This window comes from Salvelinus alpinus, chromosome 6, assembly GCF_045679555.1.
Source record: "Salvelinus alpinus chromosome 6, SLU_Salpinus.1, whole genome shotgun sequence".
In the NCBI taxonomy this organism is placed as follows: Eukaryota; Metazoa; Chordata; class Actinopteri; order Salmoniformes; family Salmonidae; genus Salvelinus; species Salvelinus alpinus.
Window position 1 is genome coordinate 80,771,483 of NC_092091.1, and position 21,216 is coordinate 80,792,698.

Here is a 21,216-nt window from a genome sequence, read left to right on the forward strand (position 1 = left end):
CCTCTCTAGGTTTCTTCCTAGGTTCTGGCCTTTCTAGGGAGTTTTTCCTAGCCACCGTGCTTCTACACCTGCATTGCTTGCTGTTTGGGTTTTAGGCTGGGTTTCTGTACAGCACTTTGAGATATCAGCTGATGTACGAAGGGCTATATAAATACATTTGATTTGATACAGTATAGTATGGAGTCTGTTTTTTATACTACCTCAGCCCACTACGTTCACTCAGTACAGTATAGTATGGAGTCTGTTTTAAATACTATCCTCTTAGCCCACTAATGCTGAGATTCACCCTCAAGACGAAAGAGAACAACCAAACTTTTCTCCTCTGGCTGATGTTTGGTTTGTAGTCATCCTGTAGAACAGGGGATAGGGGATCAGCTGTCTTCCTCTCTCTCTCTCTCTCTCTCTCTCTCTCTCTCTCTCTCTCTCTCTCTCTCTCTCTCTCTCTCTCTCTCAATTCAATTCAATTCAATTCAAGGGGCTTTATTGGCATGGGAAACATGTGTTAACATTGCCAAAGCAAGTGAGGTAGGTAATATACAAAAGTCAAATAAACAATAAAAATGAACAGTAAACATTACACATACAGAAGTTTCAAAACAATAAAGACATTACAAATGTCATATTATATATATGCAGTGTTGTAACAATGTACAAATGGTTAAAGCACACAAGTTAAAATAAATAAACATAAATATGGGTTGTATTTACAGTGGTGTTTGTTCTTCACTGGTTGCCCTTTTCTTGTGGCAACAGGTCACAAATCTTGCTGCTGTGATGGCACACTGTGGAATTTCACCCAGTAGATATGGGAGTTTATCAAAATTGGATTTGTTTTCGAATTCTTTGTGGATCTGTGTAATCTGAGGGAAATATGTCTCTCTAATATGGTCATACATTGGGCAGGAGGTTAGGAAGTGCAGCTCAGTTTCCACCTCATTTTGTGGGCAGTGTGCACATAGCCTGTCTTCTCTTGAGAGCCATGTCTGCCTACGGCGGCCTTTCTCAATAGCAAGGCTATGCTCACTGAGTCTGTACATAGTCAAAGCTTTCCTTACGTTTGGGTCAGTCACAGTGGTCAGGTATTCTGCCACTGTGTACTCTCTGTTTAGGGCCAAATAGCATTCTAGTTTGCTCTGTTTTTTTGTTAATTCTTTCCAATGTGTCAAGTAATTATCTTTTTGTTTTCTCATGATTTGGTTGGGTCTAATTGTGCTGTTGTCCTGGGGCTCTGTGGGGTGTGTTTGTGTTTGTGAACAGAGCCCTAGGACCAGCTTGCTTAGGGGACTCTTCTCCAGGTTCATCTCTCTGTAGGTGATGGCTTTGTTATGGAAGGTTTGGGAATCGCTTCCTTTTAGGTGGTTGTAGAATTTAACGGCTCTTTTCTGGATTTTGATAATTAGTGGGTATCGGCCTAATTCTGCTCTGCATGCATTATTTGGTGTTCTACGTTGTACACGGAGGATATTTTTGCAGAATTCTGCATGCAGAGTCTCAATTTGGTGTTTGTCCCATTTTGTGAAATCTTGGTTGGTCTCTCTCTCTCTCTCTCTCTCTCTCTCTCTCTCTCTCTCTCTCTCTCTCTCTCTCTCTCTCTCTCTCTCTCTCTCTCTCTCTCTCTCTCTCTCTCTCTCTCTCTCTCTCTCTCTCTCTCTCTCTCTCGTCTTATCCAACTTAAATGTCCATCCTTCGCTGTCCCCTCTCTTCTTCTCCTCCCTCCTCCTCCTCCCTCCCTCCATCATCGTTCCTGGAAGCCGTTCCGGAACAAAAACAGACCAAATGTTACAACTGTGCCCTGCCAAGATGGCCGCCTTCCATCTTAAAACACATTTGAACTGCAAGCATTTTGATACTCAGACCAGAGACAAAATCCCCCTCAGCAGTTTAGTTTTCTTTAGTTTAGTCATCTGTTAGTTTAGGGATGAATTTATACGAGCCACAGCCAGATCTCCACAGTCTGTATTAGATACAGTAGTCTCCAGAACTCTACAGTCTGTATTTGATACGGTAGTCTCCAGAACTCTACAGTCTGTATTAGATACAGCAGTCTCCAGAACTCTACAGTCTGTATTAGATACAGCAGTCTCCGGAACTCTACAGTCTGTATTAGATACAGTAGTCTCCAGAACTCTACAGTCTGTATTAGATACGGTAGTCTCCAGAACTCTACAGTCTGTATTAGATACGGTAGTCTCCAGAACTCTACAGTCTGTATTAGATACGGTAGTCTCCAGAACTCTACAGTCTGTATTAGATACGGTAGTCTCCAGAACTCTACAGTCTGTATTAGATACGGTAGTCTCCAGAACTCTACAGTCTGTATTAGATACGGTAGTCTCCAGAACTCTACAGTCTGTATTAGATACGGTAGTCTCCAGAACTCTACAGTCTGTATTAGATACGATAGTCTCCAGAACTCTACAGTCTGTATTAGATACGGTAGTCTCCAGAACTCACCCAGAGTGGAGTCTTATTCTAAAAGAGATGTATTGAATGACCTCTTCTCTTCACCCAGAGTGGAGTCTTATTCTAACAGAGATGTATTGAATCACCTCTTCTCTGCACCCAGAGTGGAGTCTTATTCTAACAGAATGTATTGAATCACCTCTTCTCTTCACCCAGAGTGGAGTCTTATTCTAACAGAGATGTATTGAATCACCTCTTCTCTGCACCCAGAGTGGAGTCTTATTCTAACAGAGATGTATTGAATCACCCAGAGTGGAGTCTTATTCTAACAGAGATGTATTGAATCACCCAGAGTGGAGTCTTATTCTAACAGAGATGTATTGAATCACCCAGAGTGGAGTCTTATTCTAACAGAGATGTATTGAATCACCCAGAGTGGAGTCTTATTCTAACAGAGATGTATTGAATCACCCAGAGTGGAGTCTTATTCTAACAGAGATGTATTGAATCACCCAGAGTGGAGTCTTATTCTAACAGAGATGTATTGAATCACCCAGAGTGGAGTCTTATTCTAACAGAAATATTCTAACAGAGACATTCTAACAGAGATATTCTAAACACCTGTACTCTGCTCTGAAGACATTTCCTCTTTCTTTTTCTCCTTCTTTTCTTCTCCAGGATGAGAAGAACCAGGTTCTGATGACCAACGCCTGGCTGCAGCTGGTAAGACTGAACTTCTACCTTTTACCCTTTTACCTTCTGTTTCATTTGCTTGCTGAGGCTGGTGTTTGTATCTTGCGGTGGGTGTTATATGATCTCTCTTCCCAACAGATGTCCAGATGTCCACACCCAAGTCCTTGCAATGAGAGAGGGATATGAAATGCTCAATTAAAATCTCACAATTTCTATTGGTTCATAGGTTTCCCCCCACTGCGACTTGCTGACGCAAACACAGATCAGATTATGGACTAGAGTTCAGATAGATTATGGACTAGAGTTCAGATCTCTGATTTTGCGAGCCACTGCTGAATGACAAAATGTCCCAGTTGTTTGGCTTCAGGTTTGGGGCCAGAATTTAGCAAGAAGCATTTTGAATGATAAATCTGCATCCCAAATGGCACCCTATTCCCAATATAGGGTAGGGCTCTGGTGTAAAGTAAAGCACTACGTAGGGAACAGGGTGCCATTTTGGGACGTCTCCTACGTCTTCTATTACTGTTGGAAACATAGGAGCCAACAGACAGTCCATCAGGTCATACATCAGGGGAACATACATTATCTATCAGAAGATAGTGACACATTGGCTGGAGGTTGGATAGAAGGTTTCATTTCTCCCGCCCTGCGTCTCCATGGCAATGTCCATTCAGGGTAGCCTGTAAATGAGGCCACAACTCACAGGAGGTTGGTGGGACCTTAAATGGGGAGGGCGGGCTCGTGGTAATGGCTGGAGTGGAATGGGTGGAATGGTATCAGATATATGGCTTCCATTCCATGAGCTCCTTTACAGACATTATGTGTTGTCCTCCCCTCACCAGCCCCCACTGGCCACAATCCACAGTCCTCTGTCAGTTTCACTCAAGGTGAACAGGCTCTGACTGACTGATAGTGTTTTTTTTCATCATCAATAAATTATGCAAGTGTTGGCCTTAATACAGGAGTCCCTTCTCTGCTAATGGGCCAGGGGAGCAACATTTTTTTTTGCAGTCGCATCAGGTCAAGAGTTACATTAACAGAAAAAAAGGGGTAATTTAGGAAGTCTTTACCTCCGGGAGTAGTTGATGCATGAGCTGCTTAAAACCTTTACATTGTGGAGTCAGCATTTACAATGTTAGACTAGATTCTCACAGTGTTCTATCTCAGAATATATTCTCAGTGTTCTATTCTGGAATGTTACAGTTCCAGGAATGGAATTAGCCCTTAATGACATCATCAATTAGAAACATTTAGACTGTTGGACAAACTCTCAAATTAATTACTCCTCTAATCTATGTTCCTTTTCCAACCTGTGTGTAGAGATGTCCTGATGTAGCCTCGTGTTCTCTTGATATAAACTGTGTTTAGAGATGTCCTGATGTAGCCTCGTGTTCTCTTGATATAAACTGTGTTTAGAGATGTCCTGATGTAGCCTAGTGTTCTCTTGATATAAACTGTGTTTAGAGACGTCCTGATGTAGCCTCATGTTCTCTTGATATAAACTGTGTTTAGAGATGTCCTGATGTAGCCTAGTGTTCTCTTGATATAAACTGTGTTTAGAGACGTCCTGATGTAGCCTCATGTTCTCTTGATATAAACTGTGTTTAGAGATGTCCTGATGTAGCCTAGTGTTCTCTTGATATAAACTGTGTTTAGAGACGTCCTGATGTAGCCTAGTGTTCTCTTGATATAAACTGTGTTTAGAGACGTCCTGATGTAGCCTCATGTTCTCTTGATATAAACTGTGTTTAGAGATGTCCTGATGTAGCCTAGTGTTCTCTTGATATAAACTGTGTTTAGAGACGTCCTGATGTAGCCTCATGTTCTCTTGATATAAACTGTGTTTAGAGATGTCCTGATGTAGCCTAGTGTTCTCTTGATATAAACTGTGTTTAGAGACGTCCTGATGTAGCCTCATGTTCTCTTGATATAAACTGTGTTTAGAGATGTCCTGATGTAGCCTAGTGTTCTCTTGATATAAACTGTGTTTAGAGATGTCCTGATGTAGCCTCATGTTCTCTTGATATAAACTGTGTTTAGAGACGTCCTGATGTAGCCTCGTGTTCTCTTGATATTAACTGTGTTTAGAGATGTCCTGATGTAGCCTAGTGTTCTCTTGATATAAACTGTGTTTAGAGATGTCCTGATGTAGCCTCATGTTCTCTTGATATAAACTGTGTTTAGAGATGTCCTGATGTAGCCTAGTGTTCTCTTGATATAAACTGTGTTTAGAGACGTCCTGATGTAGCCTCATGTCCTCTTGATATAAACTGTGTTTAGAGACGTCCTGTTGTAGCCTCGTGTCCTCTTGATATAAACTGTGTTTAGAGACGTCCTGATGTAGCCTAGTGTTCTCTTGATATAAACTGTGTTTAGAGATGTCCTGATGTAGCCTAGTGTTCTCTTGATATAAACTGTGTTTAGAGATGTCCTGATGTAGCCTAGTGTTCTCTTGATATAACCTGTGTTTAGAGATGTCCTGATGTAGCCTCGTGTTCTCTTTGATTTATTTTACCACCACTACAAAGCTTGAACATAAAAGACAGAGATATTCAAGGACAGGCCTCTCTAGGACTTTAAAAGCCATGTTTGTTCAGAGAAGACTACCATTGGAGAGATTAGCTACATAAATAACACTGTTTGTCAGGGAAGTCTAGCGGAGGTGACATGCTGTTGGCATGCCATGAAGTGTACACATACTCGTATAAACACACACACACACACACAAAAATAATAGTGCGTGCACACAGGCAAGCACACACCAATGTTAACGTGTGTGTGTGTGTGTGTGTGTGTGTGTCCAATGTTTGACAAACAATGAGTATCAGTAGCCACATCAGTAGATGGACTCCCTCTGTGCGTTAGGGAACACACCTATGGCTAAGACATCTGAGGACACACCGACACTCTCACAGCGCATTACACGTCATTCAGTTCAGTTATGTAAGTAAAGGAGGTGAAGTACTTTTATGTGCTTCTATACGGTGGAGTTGTATAGATATGTTGAGTCACAGCCCAAAACATGACCCAACCTCCTGCCACTGCTGGCCAAGGGCACAGACATAGTGACCACTTATGGGGAGCAAGGATGGCTGTTCTATTTGATTATTCGTGTTTGATTGAAAGTATTTTGAAGCTAATTACAGAACTGTCAAGGAGCCTAATGTGTTTTACATACAGTACAGAAGGCCTGTGAATGGATCAGTGTATTTTTGAATTGTCAATGTAAAAACTCTGATCTCTCATCTCCTTCTCTCCTCCATTCTTTGTTTCTTTCTGCCTCTCCTCCATTCTCCTCCTCTTCTCTCCTCTCTCTTCTAGCACTGGACAGATACTTACCTCTCCTCCTCTTCTCTCCTCTCTCTTCTAGCACTGGACATATACTTACCTCTCCTCCTCTTCTCTCCTCTCTCTTCTAGCACTGGACGTATACTTACCTCTCCTCCTCTTCTCTCCTCTCTCTTCTAGCACTGGACATATACTTACCTCTCCTCCTCTTCTCTCCTCTCTCTTCTAGCACTGGACATATACTTACCTCTCCTCCTCTTCTCTCCTCTCTCTTCTAGCACTGGACATATACTTACCTCTCCTCCTCTTCTCTCCTCTCTCTTCTAGCACTGGACAGATACTTACCTCTCCTGGAACCCAGAGAACTACCCAGGTGTTCAGAACCTTCGTTTCCCCTCCAATCAGATCTGGGTTCCTGATATCCTCCTCTACAACAGGTAGGCCCTCACTGCCACGGTCTCAACCAATAAGCATAGAGCTATGATGTATGAATGGCTTATGTTACTGTAATCTACTGTATTCTAGTATGTGAAAAATAGGTCTGGCAAGATTTGGACAGTAGCCTATGTATGTCAGGAGAATGAGCTGAAGTTGACAAAACAAACTGAACCAATGTCTGCAGTAGAAGTAAGCAGATGTTTCTGGATTTCAGGGATACAGTATTTTCAACCTAACTTCCATTTCCCCTGAGAAACGGAAGTGGGGACTCCGCTCAGGCGTCTTTCCCACGCCTGCTACGTTACGTTAGCAGTAGCAGGCTACTGGTGTTTAATGTTCTCCTAGAGGAGTTCAATTGATACACTTTAGTCCACTAAGTAACCCATTTGTAGACAGACAACTCCCTTGTGGTTTGATTTCACCCTTGGTCAGAGCGTGGACTAATGAAATGACTACGAATTGATTGCCTGCAGGACATAAATAAACCACAATACCCATGAGGCTTTGCATCTGTGGCCCATTGCCATGATGGGTAATATGTAGGAAGTAGCTGGATGACGAAATCAGTGTTTGTGTATTGTCCACTTAACAGGGATAGAATTACCAAGGGATTCCACTGAAAGTTGACATAATATTGTAGACAAAAAAATTAACAGCTGAAACAGTGCATCTACTCATTAATTTCCTTCGATTGATTTTACTTGTCTTTTTTGCTTTTTTCTTACAAACTCACCAAACTATAGTCTCTGCAAAACATCTAACCTGGCTTGTAGCCTCTATCTCTCCTGTCCCTGTACGCCACTGTGTTGTCAGTAGCAGGATCCAGTCCATGGAGATAAATGGAGAGGTAATATGGTTCTGTACAGCTCACTGCTTCAGGGAGCGCTCTAGCAGAACCACTCCCACAGTGCCTTACAGATGGTGACGTCAGCCATTTTGTTTTCTTCAATGAACCATGAATCGTAACTCTGCCCCCGCCTGCTCTCAATGGTGCCGGACCTAGTTAATAACTGATACAGTTAGTAGATAGACATGGATGTTGATGGTATGGTAGATTTCATACAATACTGATATAGCATAAGGGATAGACCCCGCAAAAATAATTAGGATGATATGGTACATTTCAAACAACAGCGTTTTAGTGCTGAAACATCGGCTAGTACTGAGGTTGCTGGCTGTCTGACGCCGGTACGGGAATCATACTGACGTCTAGGAACATGTCACCTGGCGATTACCGACTGTGACAGGGTAGAAGTAGACAACAATACCCACAGTCTGTTTGAGACCTGTCTAGGGGACAGGATGTGCGTGTGTCAAGGGGACAGGATGTGTGTGTGTTTCTTGCCCTCTTCCGTTGAGCTGTCAGACTGGGTTGGGTTGAAGGAACCAGCCAGGGAACCTGGGACCTCTGAGGTAGCTGACAGTGTTAAGTTTCAAGGTTTAATGTCACATGCACAAGTACAGTGAAAGGCCTTTCTTGCAGCTCTAACCCCAACAATGTAGTAATCAATAACAATGTAGTGATCAATAACAATGTAGTGATCAATAACAATGTAGTGATCAATAACAATGTAGTGATCAATAACAATGTAGTGATTAATAACAATGTAGTAATCAATAACAATGTAGTGATCAATAATAGTGATCAATAACAATGTAGTGATCAATAACAATGTAGTAATCAATAACAGCGTAGTAATCAATAACAATAACAATAACAATGTAGTGATCAATAACAAGGTAGTGATCAATAACAATGTAGTAATCAATAACAATGTAGTAATCAATAACAATGTAGTAATCAATAACAATGTAGTAATCAATAACAATGTAGTGATCAATAACAATGTGGTAATCAATAACAATGTGGTAATCAATAACAATGTAGTGATCAATAACAATGTAGTGATCAATAAAAATGTGGTAATCAATAACAATAACAATGTAGTAATCAATAACAATGTAATAATCAATAACAATGTAGTAATCAATAACAATGTAGTGATCAATAACAATGTAGTAATCAATAACACTGTAGTAATCAATAACAATAACAATAACAATGTAGTAATCAATAACAATGTAATAATCAATAACAATGTAGTGATCAATAACAATGTAGTGATCAATAACAATGTAGTAATCAATAACAATGTAGTAATCAATAACAATGTAGTGATCAATAACAATGTAGTGATCAATAACAATGTAGTGATCAATTCAATGTAGTGATCAATAACAATGTAGTGATCAATAACAATGTAGTGATCAATAGCAATAACAATAACAATGTAGTGATCAATAACAATGTAGTGATCAATAACAATGTAGTGATCAATAACAATGTGGTGATCAATAACAATGTGGTGATCAATAACAATGTAGTGATCAATAACAATGTAGTGATCAATAACAATGCAGTGATCAATAACCATGTAGTGATCAATAACAATGTAGTGATCAATAACAATGTGGTGATCAATAACAATGTGGTGATCAATAACAATGTAGTGATCAATAACAATGTAGTGATCAATAACAATGTAGTGATCAATAACAATGTAGTGATCAATAACAATATAGTGATCAATAAAAATGTAGTGATCAATAGCAATAACAATAACAATGTAGTGATCAATAACAATGTAGTGATCAATAACAATGTAGTGATCAATAACAATGTGGTGATCAATAACAATGTGGTGATCAATAACAATGTAGTGATCAATAACAATGTAGTGATCAATAAAAATGTAATGATCAATAGCAATAACAATAACAATGTAGTGATCAATAACAATGTAGTGATCAATAACAATGTAGTGATCAATAACAAGGTAGTGATCAATAACAAGGTAGTGATCAATAACAATGTAGTAATCAATAACAAAGAGGAAACAAAATCACACAATAAGAACATGAAGAACACACTATATACAGGGTCAGTTCCAGTACCATATTAATAATTTGCAGGGATACTGGAGTGATGGAGGTAGATATGTATAGGGGTAAGGTGACAGGGATACTGGAGTGATGGAGGTAGATATGTATAGGGGTAAGGTGACAGGGATACTGGAGTGATGGAGGTAGATATGTATAGGGGTAAGGGGACAGGGATACTGGAGTGATGGAGGTAGATATGTATAGGGGTAAGGGGACAGGGATACTGGAGTGATGGAGGTAGATATGTGTAGGGGTAAAGTGACAGGGATACTGGAGTGATGGAGGTAGATATGTATAGGGGTAAGGTGACAGGGGTACTGGAGTGATGGAGGTAGATATGTATAGGGGTAAAGTGACAGGGATACTGGAGTGATGGAGGTAGATATGTATAGGTGTAAGGTGACAGGGATACTGGAGTGATGGAGGTAGATATGTATAGGGGTAAGGTGACAGGGATACTGGAGTGATGGAGGTAGATATGTATAGGTGTAAGGTGACAGGGATACTGGAGTGATGGAGGTAGATATGTATAGGGGTAAGGTGACAGGGATACTGGAGTGATGGAGGTAGATATGTATAGGGGTAAGGTGACAGGGATACTGGAGTGATGGAGGTAGATATGTATAGAGGTAAGGTGACAGGGATACTGGAGTGATGGAGGTAGATATGTATAGGGGTAAGGGGACATGGATACTGGAGTGATGGAGGTAGATATGTATAGGGGTAAGGGGACATGGATACTGGAGTGATGGAGGTAGATATGTATAGGGGTAAGGTGACAGGGATACTGGAGTGATGGAGGTAGATATGTCTAGGGGTAAGGTGACAGGGATACTGGAGTGATGGAGGTAGATATGTATAGGGGTAAGGTGACAGGGATACTGGAGTGATGGAGGTAGATATGTATAGGGGTAAAGTGACAGGGATACTGGAGTGATGGAGGTAGATATGTATAGGGGTAAGGTGACAGGGATACTGGAGTGATGGAGGTAGATATGTATAGGGGTAAGGTGACAGGGATACTGGAGTGATGGTTGTAGATATGTATAGGGGTAAGGTGACAGGGATAGATGAGTGATGGTTGTAGATATGTATAGGGGTAAGGTGACAGGGATACTGGAGTGATGGAGGTAGATATGTATAGGGGTAAAGTGACAGGGATACTGGAGTGATGGAGGTAGATATGTATAGGGGTAAGGGGACATGGATACTGGAGTGATGGAGGTAGATATGTATAGGGGTAAGGTGACAGGGATACTGGAGTGATGGTTATAGATATGTATAGGGGTAAGGTGACAGGGATACTGGAGTGATGGAGGTAGATATGTATAGGGGTAAGGTGACAGGGATACTGGAGTGATGGTTATAGATATGTATAGGGGTAAGGTGACAGGGATACTGGAGTGATGGAGGTAGATATGTATAGGGGTAAGGGGACAGGGATACTGGAGTGATGGAGGTAGATATGTATAGGGGTAAGGGGACAGGGATACTGGAGTGATGGAGGTAGATATGTATAGGGGTAAGGGGACAGGGATACTGGAGTGATGGAGGTAGATATGTATAGGGGTAAGGGGACAGGGATACTGGAGTGATGGAGGTAGATATGTATAGGGGTAAGGTGACAGGGATACTGGAGTGATGGAGGTAGATATGTATAGGGGTAAGGTGACAGGGATACTGGAGTGATGGAGGTAGATATGTATAGGGGTAAGGTGACAGGGATAGATGAGTGATGGTTGTAGATATGTATAGGGGTAAGGTGACAGGGATACTGGAGTGATGGAGGTAGATATGTATAGGGGTAAAGTGACAGGGATACTGGAGTGATGGAGGTAGATATGTATAGGGGTAAGGGGACATGGATACTGGAGTGATGGAGGTAGATATGTATAGTGATGGAGGTAGATATGTATAGGGGTAAGGGGACAGGGATACTGGAGTGATGGAGGTAGATATGTATAAGTGTAAGGAGACAGGGATACTGGAGTGATGGAGGTAGATATGTATAGTGATGGAGGTAGATATGTATAAGTGGAAGGAGACAGGGATACTGGAGTGATGGAGGTAGATATGTATAGGGGTAAGGGGACAGGGATACTGGAGTGATGGAGGTAAATATGTTTAGGGGGAAGGAGACAGGGATACTGGAGTGATGGAGGTAGATATGTATAGGGGTAAGGGTACAGGGATACTGGAGTGATGGAGGTAGATCTGTATAGGGGTAAGGTGACAGGGATACTGGAGTGATGGAGGTAGATAGGTGGAGGGGTAAGGTGACAGGGATACTGGAGTGATGGAGGTAGATATGTATAGGGGTAAGGTGACAGGGATACTGGAGTGATGGAGGTAGATATGTATAGGGAGAAGGAGACAGGGATACTGGAGTGATGGAGGTAGATATGTATAGGGGACAGGGATACTGGAGTGATGGAGGTAGATATGTATAGGGGTAAGGTGACAGGGATACTGGAGTGATGGAGGTAGATATGTATAGGGGTAAGGTGACAGGGATACTGTAGTGATGGAGGTAGATATGTATAGGGAGAAGGTGACAGGGATACTGGAGTGATGGAGGTAGATATGTATAGGGAGAAGGTGACAGGGATACTGGAGTGATGGAGGTAGATATGTACAGTGAGGGAAAAAAGTATTTGATCCCCTGCTGATTTTGTACGTTTGCCCACTGACAAAGAAATTATCAGTCTATAATTTTAATGGTAGGTTTATTTGAACAGTGAGAGACAGAATATCAACAAAAAAATCCAGAAAAACGCATGTCAAAAATGTTATGAATTGATTTGCATTTTAATGAGGGAAATAAGTATTTGACCCCTCTGCAAAACATGACTTAGTACTTGGTGGCAAAACCCTTGTTGGCAATCACAGAGGTCAGACGTTTCTTGTAGTTGGCCACCAGGTTTGCACACATCTCAGGAGGGATTTTGTCCCACTCCTCTTTGCAGATCTTCTTCAAGTCATTAAGGTTTCGAGGCTGACGTTTGGCAACTCGAACCTTCAGCTCCCTCCACAGATTTTCTATGGGATTAAGGTCTGGAGACTGGCTAGGCCACTCCAGGACCTTAATGTGCTTCTTCTTGAGCCACTCCTTTGTTGCCTTGGCCGTGTGTTTTGGGTCATTGTCATGCTGGAATACCCATCCACGACCCATTTTCAATACCCTGGCTGAGGGAAGGAGGTTTTCACCCAAGATTTGACGGTACATGGCCCCGTACATCGTCCCTTTGATGCGGTGAAGTTGTCCTGTCCCTTTAGCAGAAAAACACCCCCAAAGCATAATGTTTCCACCTCCATGTTTGACGGTGGGGATGGTTTCTTGGGGTCATAGGCAGCATTCCTCCTCCTCCAAACACGGCAAGTTGGGTTGATGCCAAAGAACTCCATTTTGGTCTCATCTGACCACAACACGTTCACCCAGTTGTCCTCTGAATCATTCAGATGTTCATTGGCAAACTTCAGACGGGCATGTATATGTGCTTTCTTGAGCAGGGGGACCTTGCGGGCGCTGCAGGATTTCAGTCCTTCACGGCATAGTGTGTTACCAATTGTTTTCTTGATGACTATGGTCCCAGCTGCCTTGAGATCATTGACAAGATCCTCCTGTGTAGTTCTGGGCTGATTCCTCACCGTTCTCATGATCATTGCAACTCCACGAGGTGAGATCTTGCATGGAGCCCCAGGCTGAGGGAGATTGACAGTTCTTTTGTGTTTCTTCCATTTGCGAATAATCACAGAAACTGTTGTCACCTTCTCACCAAGCTGCTTGGCGATGGTCTTGTAGCCCATTCCAGCCTTGTGTAGGTCTACAATCTTGTCCCTGACATCCTTGGAGAGCTCTTTGGTCTTGGCCATGGTGGAGAGTTTGGAATCTGATTGATTGATTGCTTCTGTGGACAAGTGTCTTTTATATAGGTAAGAAACTGAGATTAGGAGCACTCCCTTTAAGAGTGTGCTCCTAATCTCCGTTCGTTACCTGTATGAAAGACACCTGGGAGCCAGAAATCTTTTTGATTGAGAAGGGGTCAAATACTTATTTCCCTCATTAAAATGCAAATCAATTTATAACATTTTTGACATGCATTTTTCTGGATATTTTTGTTGTTATTCTGTCTCTCACTGCTCAAATAAACCTACCATTAAAATTATAGACTGATAATTTCTTTGTCAGTGGGCAAACGTACAAAATCAGCAGGGGATCAAATACTTTTTTCCCTCACTGTATAGGGGACAGGGATACTGGAGTGATGGAGGTAGATATGTATAGGGGTAAGGTGACAGGGATACTGGAGTGATGGAGGTAGATATGTCTAGGGGTAAAGTGACAGGGATACTGGAGTGATGGAGGTAGATATGTATAGGGGTAAGGTGACAGGGATACTGGAGTGATGGAGGTAGATATGTATAGGGAGAAGGAGACAGGGATACTGGAGTGATGGAGGTAGATATGTTTAGGGGACATGGATACTGGAGTGATGGAGGTAGATATGTATAGGGGTAAGGTGACAGGGATACTGGAGTGATGGAGGTAGATATGTATAGGGGTAAAATGACGGGGATACTGGAGTGATGGAGGTAGATATGTATAGGGGTAAAGTGACAGGGATAATGGAGTGATGGAGGTAGATATGTATAGGAGTAAGGTGACAGGGATACTGGAGTGATGGAGGTAGATATGTATAGGGGTAAGGTGACAGGGATACTGTAGTGATGGAGGTAGATATGTATAGGGGTAAGGTGACAGGGATACTGGAGTGATGGAGGTAGATATGTATAGGGGTAAGGTGACAGGGATACTGGAGTGATGGAGGTAGATATGTATAGGGGTAAGGTGACAGGGATACTGGAGTGATGGAGGTAGATATGTATAGGGGTAAGGTGACAGGGATACTGGAGTGATGGAGGTAGATATGTATAGTGATGGAGGTAGATATGTATAAGGGTAAGGAGACAGGGATACTGGAGTGATGGAGGTAGATATGTATAGTGATGGAGGTAGATATGTATAGTGATGGAGGTAGATATGTATAGTGATGGAGGTAGATATGTATAAGGGAAAGGTGACTAGGCAACAGGATATTAGATAAATAGAGTAGCAGCAGCTTGTATGTGAGTGGTTGTGTATGTGCATAATGTGTGTGTGTGTGAGTGTGTGTGTGTGTGTGTGTGTGTGTGTGTGTGTGTGTGTGTGTGTGTGTGTGTGTGTGTGTGTGTGTGTGAGCATGTGTTTGTGTGAGCATGTGTTTGTGTGAGCATGTGTTTGTGTGAGCGTGTGTTTGTGTGAGCGTGTGTGTGTGTGTGTGTGTGTGTGTGTGTGTGTGTGTGTGTGTGTGTGTGTGTGTGTGTGTGTGTGTGTGTGTGTGTGTGTGTGTGTGTGTGTGTGTGTGTGTGTGTGTGTGTGCATAGAGACTGGATGGCAGGGGGTCCTGGATGGCAGGCAGCTCTGCCCCAGTGACGTACTGGGCTGTCCGCACCACCCTCTGTAGCACCATGCGATTGAAGGCGGTGCTATTACCACACCAAGCAGTGATGCAGCCAGTCAAGATGCTCTCAGTGGAACAGCTGTGGAACTTTTTGAGGATCTGAGAGCCCATGCCAAACCTTTTCACACTCCTGAGGGGGAAGAGGTGCTGTCACACTATTTTATGTCCTTAGGGATTTGGACACTGAGGACCTTGAAGCTCTCGACCCTGATTCAGCAGGACAGCCTGTGAAAACTGTCCACTTGTGTTTGCATCCCTGAGAGCTGAACCTCATTGCCTCAGGACCTCCGGAACAGGCTTCCAGATTAAGGCTAAACTTGCTTTGAGAAAACAGATTTCTGTTGCCTTATTTATCCAGGGAAATAGACAGAATATGGAGGGGAGAAGATGACGAAAATTCCAATTACATTTAAGAGAAGAGAATTAATACACATTTTCAGATGGGCTACACTTGCTTTGAAATGAGATATGTCACCTTTTTCTGTAGCCAGGAAGTTATTAAGAGTGTTGTTGTCACAGTTTAAGAAATGTTCCAACCATGCCGTATTCCCGTATGTCAGTATCACTCCAGAATAGTATGGACAGTATGTGACGGACAAAAAGTAACTCATTCCACTGGATCAGGGTTATGACTCTGAAGGAGAAGAAACAACACAGAACGTCTGCCTTTCTATTTGATCCAATAAAAGCCCAGAACACAACGGGGGGGAGCATGTACTAAAACCACCCACTGCAGAACCTTTTGTCTCACATGTCTCACTCCGACCCACCAGCACATTTTAACAGCGTCATTACAGTTGACGTTAAAAGCCGTTCTGACCCCGGAGCGTCATGCTGGTGGTAATTGTAAGTGTCAGTGGATGAAAGAGTCATTATAAAAAGAGAGAAGATGATGTCAATGCGTTGATGACTCACTCTCTCACTCCCTCCTTGGAATGGAGGACGGACAACAAGATAACATGCTGTTGATGGATGTCATGTGGTGTCTGTGCTACGTTGTTTAAGGTGATTGAGGTGTTCTTGATGAGGTGGCGTGTGTGTGTGTGTGTGTGTGTGTGTGTGTGTGTGTGTGTGTGTGTGTGTGTGTGTGTGTGTGTGTGTGTGTGTGTGTGTGTGTGTGTGTGTGTGTGTGTGTGTGTGTGTGTGTGAGCATGTGTGTGTGAGCATGTGTGAGTGTGCATGTGTGAGTGTGCATGTGTGAGTGAGCATGTGTGAGTGAGCATGTGTGAGTGAGCATGTGTGAGTGAGCATGTGTGTGTGAGCATGTGTGTGTGAGTGGTGTGAGCACGTGAGCGTGTGTGTGTGTGTGTGTGTGTGTGTGTGTGTGTGTGTGTGTGTGTGTCTAATAGGATGATACAGAACATTAAGCAGGTGATGGTCAGGATCAGCGATCACTAACATTATAGTCCTGGACAAAGAATAGATGGAGGGAGCTGAAGATTTACAGATGGGAAAAAAGGAAGGAAGAAAGAGAAGGAAGGAAGAAAGAAGGAAGGAACAAAAACAGGAAGAGGAACAGGAAGTCAGATATGTAGGAAAGGTCCGTTCCTGCAGATGACCTGTGTCTTTCCCTGTAATCGTTCTACCTGATCCTTTCCTCACATACAAGAGAGTGAGAAGGTGAGACATATGAAATAAATAAAACGTCCCTGTGAGATGTAGGTAAGATATTTCAATTTCTGCTCTCAACCTGCCATTGTGACTTCCCTGAGTATTGTAGAGCTATAGGCCCGCTGTCTTCATATCCAATACCATGGTGGCTTTAGTGTACCTGTCATATGAACCTATCGGACTCTCTGTCGTGACACAAGACATCAATCTGAGAAGATATTCCTTTCCTTCCTGAGAGTTCTCTGAGACCTAGATTCTGAACACCAGTCATTGTGTTTCTGTCTGTAGTGTTTTCACAGGATGAAGCAGGACGCACACACACACACAGCCACACACACACACACACACACACACACACACACACACACACATACACACACACACACACACACACACACACACACACACACACACACACACACACACACACACACACACACACACACACACACACACACACACACACACACACACACAGAGAGACACACACACACACAGACACAGACACACACACACAACATTGTCTACACAGTGTTTTGAGAGGACATTTCCTTAAGTAGTGTAGAGATTTGGAGAGGAGCTTCTACCTGAAGGAGGAAGCTGTGATATTGAAGGAATAAAGTGTTTGTATTCTGTACATGTATTCCCTTTGTCTGTCTGAAACCCAGTACAATGCTTTCCTTAAGGGATTTGTGATAAACATTATCTGTAATTTGAGCATACTTCCTTTTTGAGGTGTGTAACCTCCAGGCACCTTGTTGACCTTTGTGAAACAACTTCTGTTTGTTTGTGTAGCTCTGTATGATTCATATATCTTGTTTAATACGATTCGTTTAGACAAGATATATGAATCACATTTAACAAGATATATGAATCATATTAAACAAGATATATGAATCATATTAAACAAGATATATGAATCACATTGAACAAGATATATGAATCATATTAAACAAGATATATGAATCACATTGAACAAGATATATGAATCATATTAAACAAGATATATGAATCATATTAAACAAGATATATGAATCATAGTAAACAAGAAATATGAATCATATTAAATTGGATATATGATTCACATTAAACAACCTATATGAATCACATTAAACGAGATATATGAATCACATTAAACAACATATATGAATCGTATTAAACAAGATATGTGAATCACATTAAACAAGATAAAGGAATCACATTAAACAAGATATATGAAACACATTAAACAAGATATATGAATCATATTAAACAAGATATATGAAACACATTAAACATGATATATGAATCATATTAAACAAGATATATGAATCATATTAAACAAGGTATATGAATCATATTAAACAAGATATATGAATCATATTAAACAAGATATATGAATCATATTAAACAGGATATATGAATCATATTATACAAGATATAATAATCATATTAAACAAGATATATGAATCATATTAAACAAGGTATATGAATCATATTAAACAAGATATATGAATCATATTAAACAGGATATATGAATCATATTATACAAGATATAAGAATCATATTAAACAAGATATATGAAACACATTAAACAAGATATATGAATCATACTAAACAGGATATATGAATCATATTAAACAGGATATATGAATCATATTAAACAGGATATATGAATCATATTATACAAGATATAAGAATCATATTAAACAAGATATATGAAACACATTAAACAAGATATATGAATCACATTAAACAAGATATATGAATCATACTAAACAGGATATATGAATCATATTAAATGAGATATATAAATCATATTAAACAACATATATGAATCGTATTAAACAGGATATATGAATCATATTAAATGAGATATATAAATCATATTAATGTGATTCATATATCTTGTTTAATATGATGTTGTGTGATTATTGATTCATAGTCATAAACCTACATGCGCTAGTTGGATTATGTAGTTAAAAAAACATTATTAATCAATTCATTAAATGACTAAATGTTGATTAAAACAGAGAAACACTGTACAAGGTACAACAGTGTGGATGGATGGTTTGAAGTGCAAGAAAACAAAACATTTTTTAAATGATTTATAACTTCCTAACCAGCATTAGTCATTTGTATTCAGCAGGCCTCTACAACGCTGCTAATTTATCAACCTTTATTCTTGGACAATGGACCGGGTGATTATCAGAGTGTGTTCTAAACGACCCTCTATTTCCTGTTCAGTGCACTACTTTTCACCAGGGCCCATAGGTCTAAAGTAGTGCACTATTTAGTGAATATGGTGCCATTTGGGTGGCAGTCAATGTTTGGATGAATCCTAACAACCAGGCCTGCAGCTTCCTCTAGTCTGAACAAATGGAACAATTATCATATCCGATTAGGACAGGGACATGCAGCAATACATCAACTTTAAATTATGTAAATTGTGATGTCTTCTTTTGGGTTTGGTTACAGTCGTTTTTTGTTGTTGCTTGCATTTAGCGCAAGGCTTGTTGCACGTCAGCCAATAATGTAGGTTGTTTTCAATCCACTTCCTGTTCTTGTGGCATCAGTCACGTGACCACTCATCATTTCAAAACAGACTAATGGACGTCTGCATGAATCAGGAGAATTTTTATCTTCTTTTTCTGGAAGATGAGCACTTTCATTTATTACTGATTGTTTCCCATTATGAGAGACAGTCTCTCAATCCTACCCTCTAGACACTAATGGTAGGATCTGATCTGGAGAAGCAATATTCACCAGTGAAGGTCAAAAGCCAATTTTCTCCAATCAATCACTCTTTTTCCCCCAAAATGTTTTAATATATATCTGGGCAGTAAGGATGGGATGCAGGGGGTGAGGAGGGATGCAGGGGGTGAGGAGGGATGCAGGGGGTGAGGAGGGATGCAGGGGGGTGGGGAGGGATGCGGGGGGTGAGGAGGAATGCGGAGATGAGGAGGAATGCGGGGGGTGAACAGGGATACGGGGGGTTAGTCCAGGCTGTAATATCTGTGATATATGGTGTTTGTTCGGATGTATTTCTGACGTATCTCAGTTTGATGGTAGTGTTTCTGAAGCCAGTCCCACCACACGCTGAGCCACCTCTGATGATGTATCTCAGTTTGATGGTAGTGTTTCTGAAGCCAGTCCCACCACACGCTGAGCCACCTCTGATGAAACCATTTCTGAAGGAGGACCGGATCAATAATATACACACTGTCTGTCTAGCTCAGTACTGAGCCCTCTGTCTAAGATATATCTCTCTCCTCCTCTCTCTGTTTCTCTCTCTGATTCTCTGTTTCTCTCTTCTCTCTCTCTTCTCTCTCTCTCTCTCTCTCTCCTCCTCTCTGTTTCTCCCTCTCTCTCTCTCTCTCTCTCTCTGTTTCTCAAATTCAAATTCAAATTCAAGCTGCTTTATTGGCATGAAAAACATTGTGTCAATATTGCCAAAGCAACAATGTATACAATATACATTGTAATACAATTCTCTCTCTCTCTCTCTCCGCCTATCTCTGTTTCTCTCTGTTTCTCTCTCTCTCTCTCTCCTCCTCTCTCTGTTTCTCTCCTCTCTCTCTTCTCTCTCTCTCTCTCTCTCTCTCTCCTCCTCTCTGTTTCTCTCTCTCTCTCTCTCTCTCTCTCTGTTTCTCTCTCTCTCTCTCTCCGCCTATCTCTGTTTCTCTCTGTTTCTCTCTCTCTCTCTCCGCCTCTCTCTGTTTCTCTCTGTTTTTCTCTCTCTTCTCTCTCTCTCTCCTCTCTGTTTTTCTCTCTGTTTCTCTCTCTCTTCTCTCTCTCTCCTCTCTGTTTCTCTCTCTGTTTCTCTCTCTCTCTCTCCTCCTCTCCCTGTTTCTCTCTCTGTTTCTCTCTCTGTTTCATCCCCCCTCTATCCTTCTCTCTCTCCTCTCTCTCTCTCTCTCTCTCTCTCTCTCTCCTTCTCTATCCTTCTCTCTCTCCTCTCTCTCTCTCACCTTCTCTATCCTTCTCTCTCTCCTCTCTCTCTCTCTCCTCTCTGTTTCTCTCTCTGTTTCACCCCCCCCTCTATCCTTCTCTCTCTCCTGTCTCTCTCTCTCCTCTCTGTTTCTCTCTCTGTTTCACCCCCCCCCTCTATCCTTCTCTCTCTCTCTCTCTCCTCTCTCTCTCTCTCCTTCTCTCTCTCCTCTCTCTGTTTTGCCCCCTCTCTTTGTTTCTATCTCCATGACAACAGACTTAGTTACCCTCCATACAACATCTATCAGATCATTCATCTGTGTCTCTTCACTTCTCTCCTCCAGTGCAGACGAGAGGTTTGATGCTACCTTCCACACCAACGTCCTGGTCAACTCCTCTGGATCCTGCCAGTACATTCCACCAGGTGGGT

At 41.6% G+C, this 21,216-nt stretch overlaps 1 protein-coding gene across 1 annotated transcript in view; it reads left to right on the forward strand.

Moving 5' to 3' along the window:
- Positions 1 to 21,216, forward strand: part of LOC139579493 (neuronal acetylcholine receptor subunit alpha-7-like) — a 69,706-nt gene that overhangs the window by 34,852 nt on the left and 13,638 nt on the right. The window contains exons 3-5 of the mRNA XM_071408192.1: positions 3,082 to 3,126; positions 6,712 to 6,821; positions 21,131 to 21,210. Coding sequence (XP_071264293.1) covers positions 3,082 to 3,126; positions 6,712 to 6,821; positions 21,131 to 21,210 — 235 coding nt within the window. The remainder of the gene's footprint in view (positions 1 to 3,081; positions 3,127 to 6,711; positions 6,822 to 21,130; positions 21,211 to 21,216) is intronic.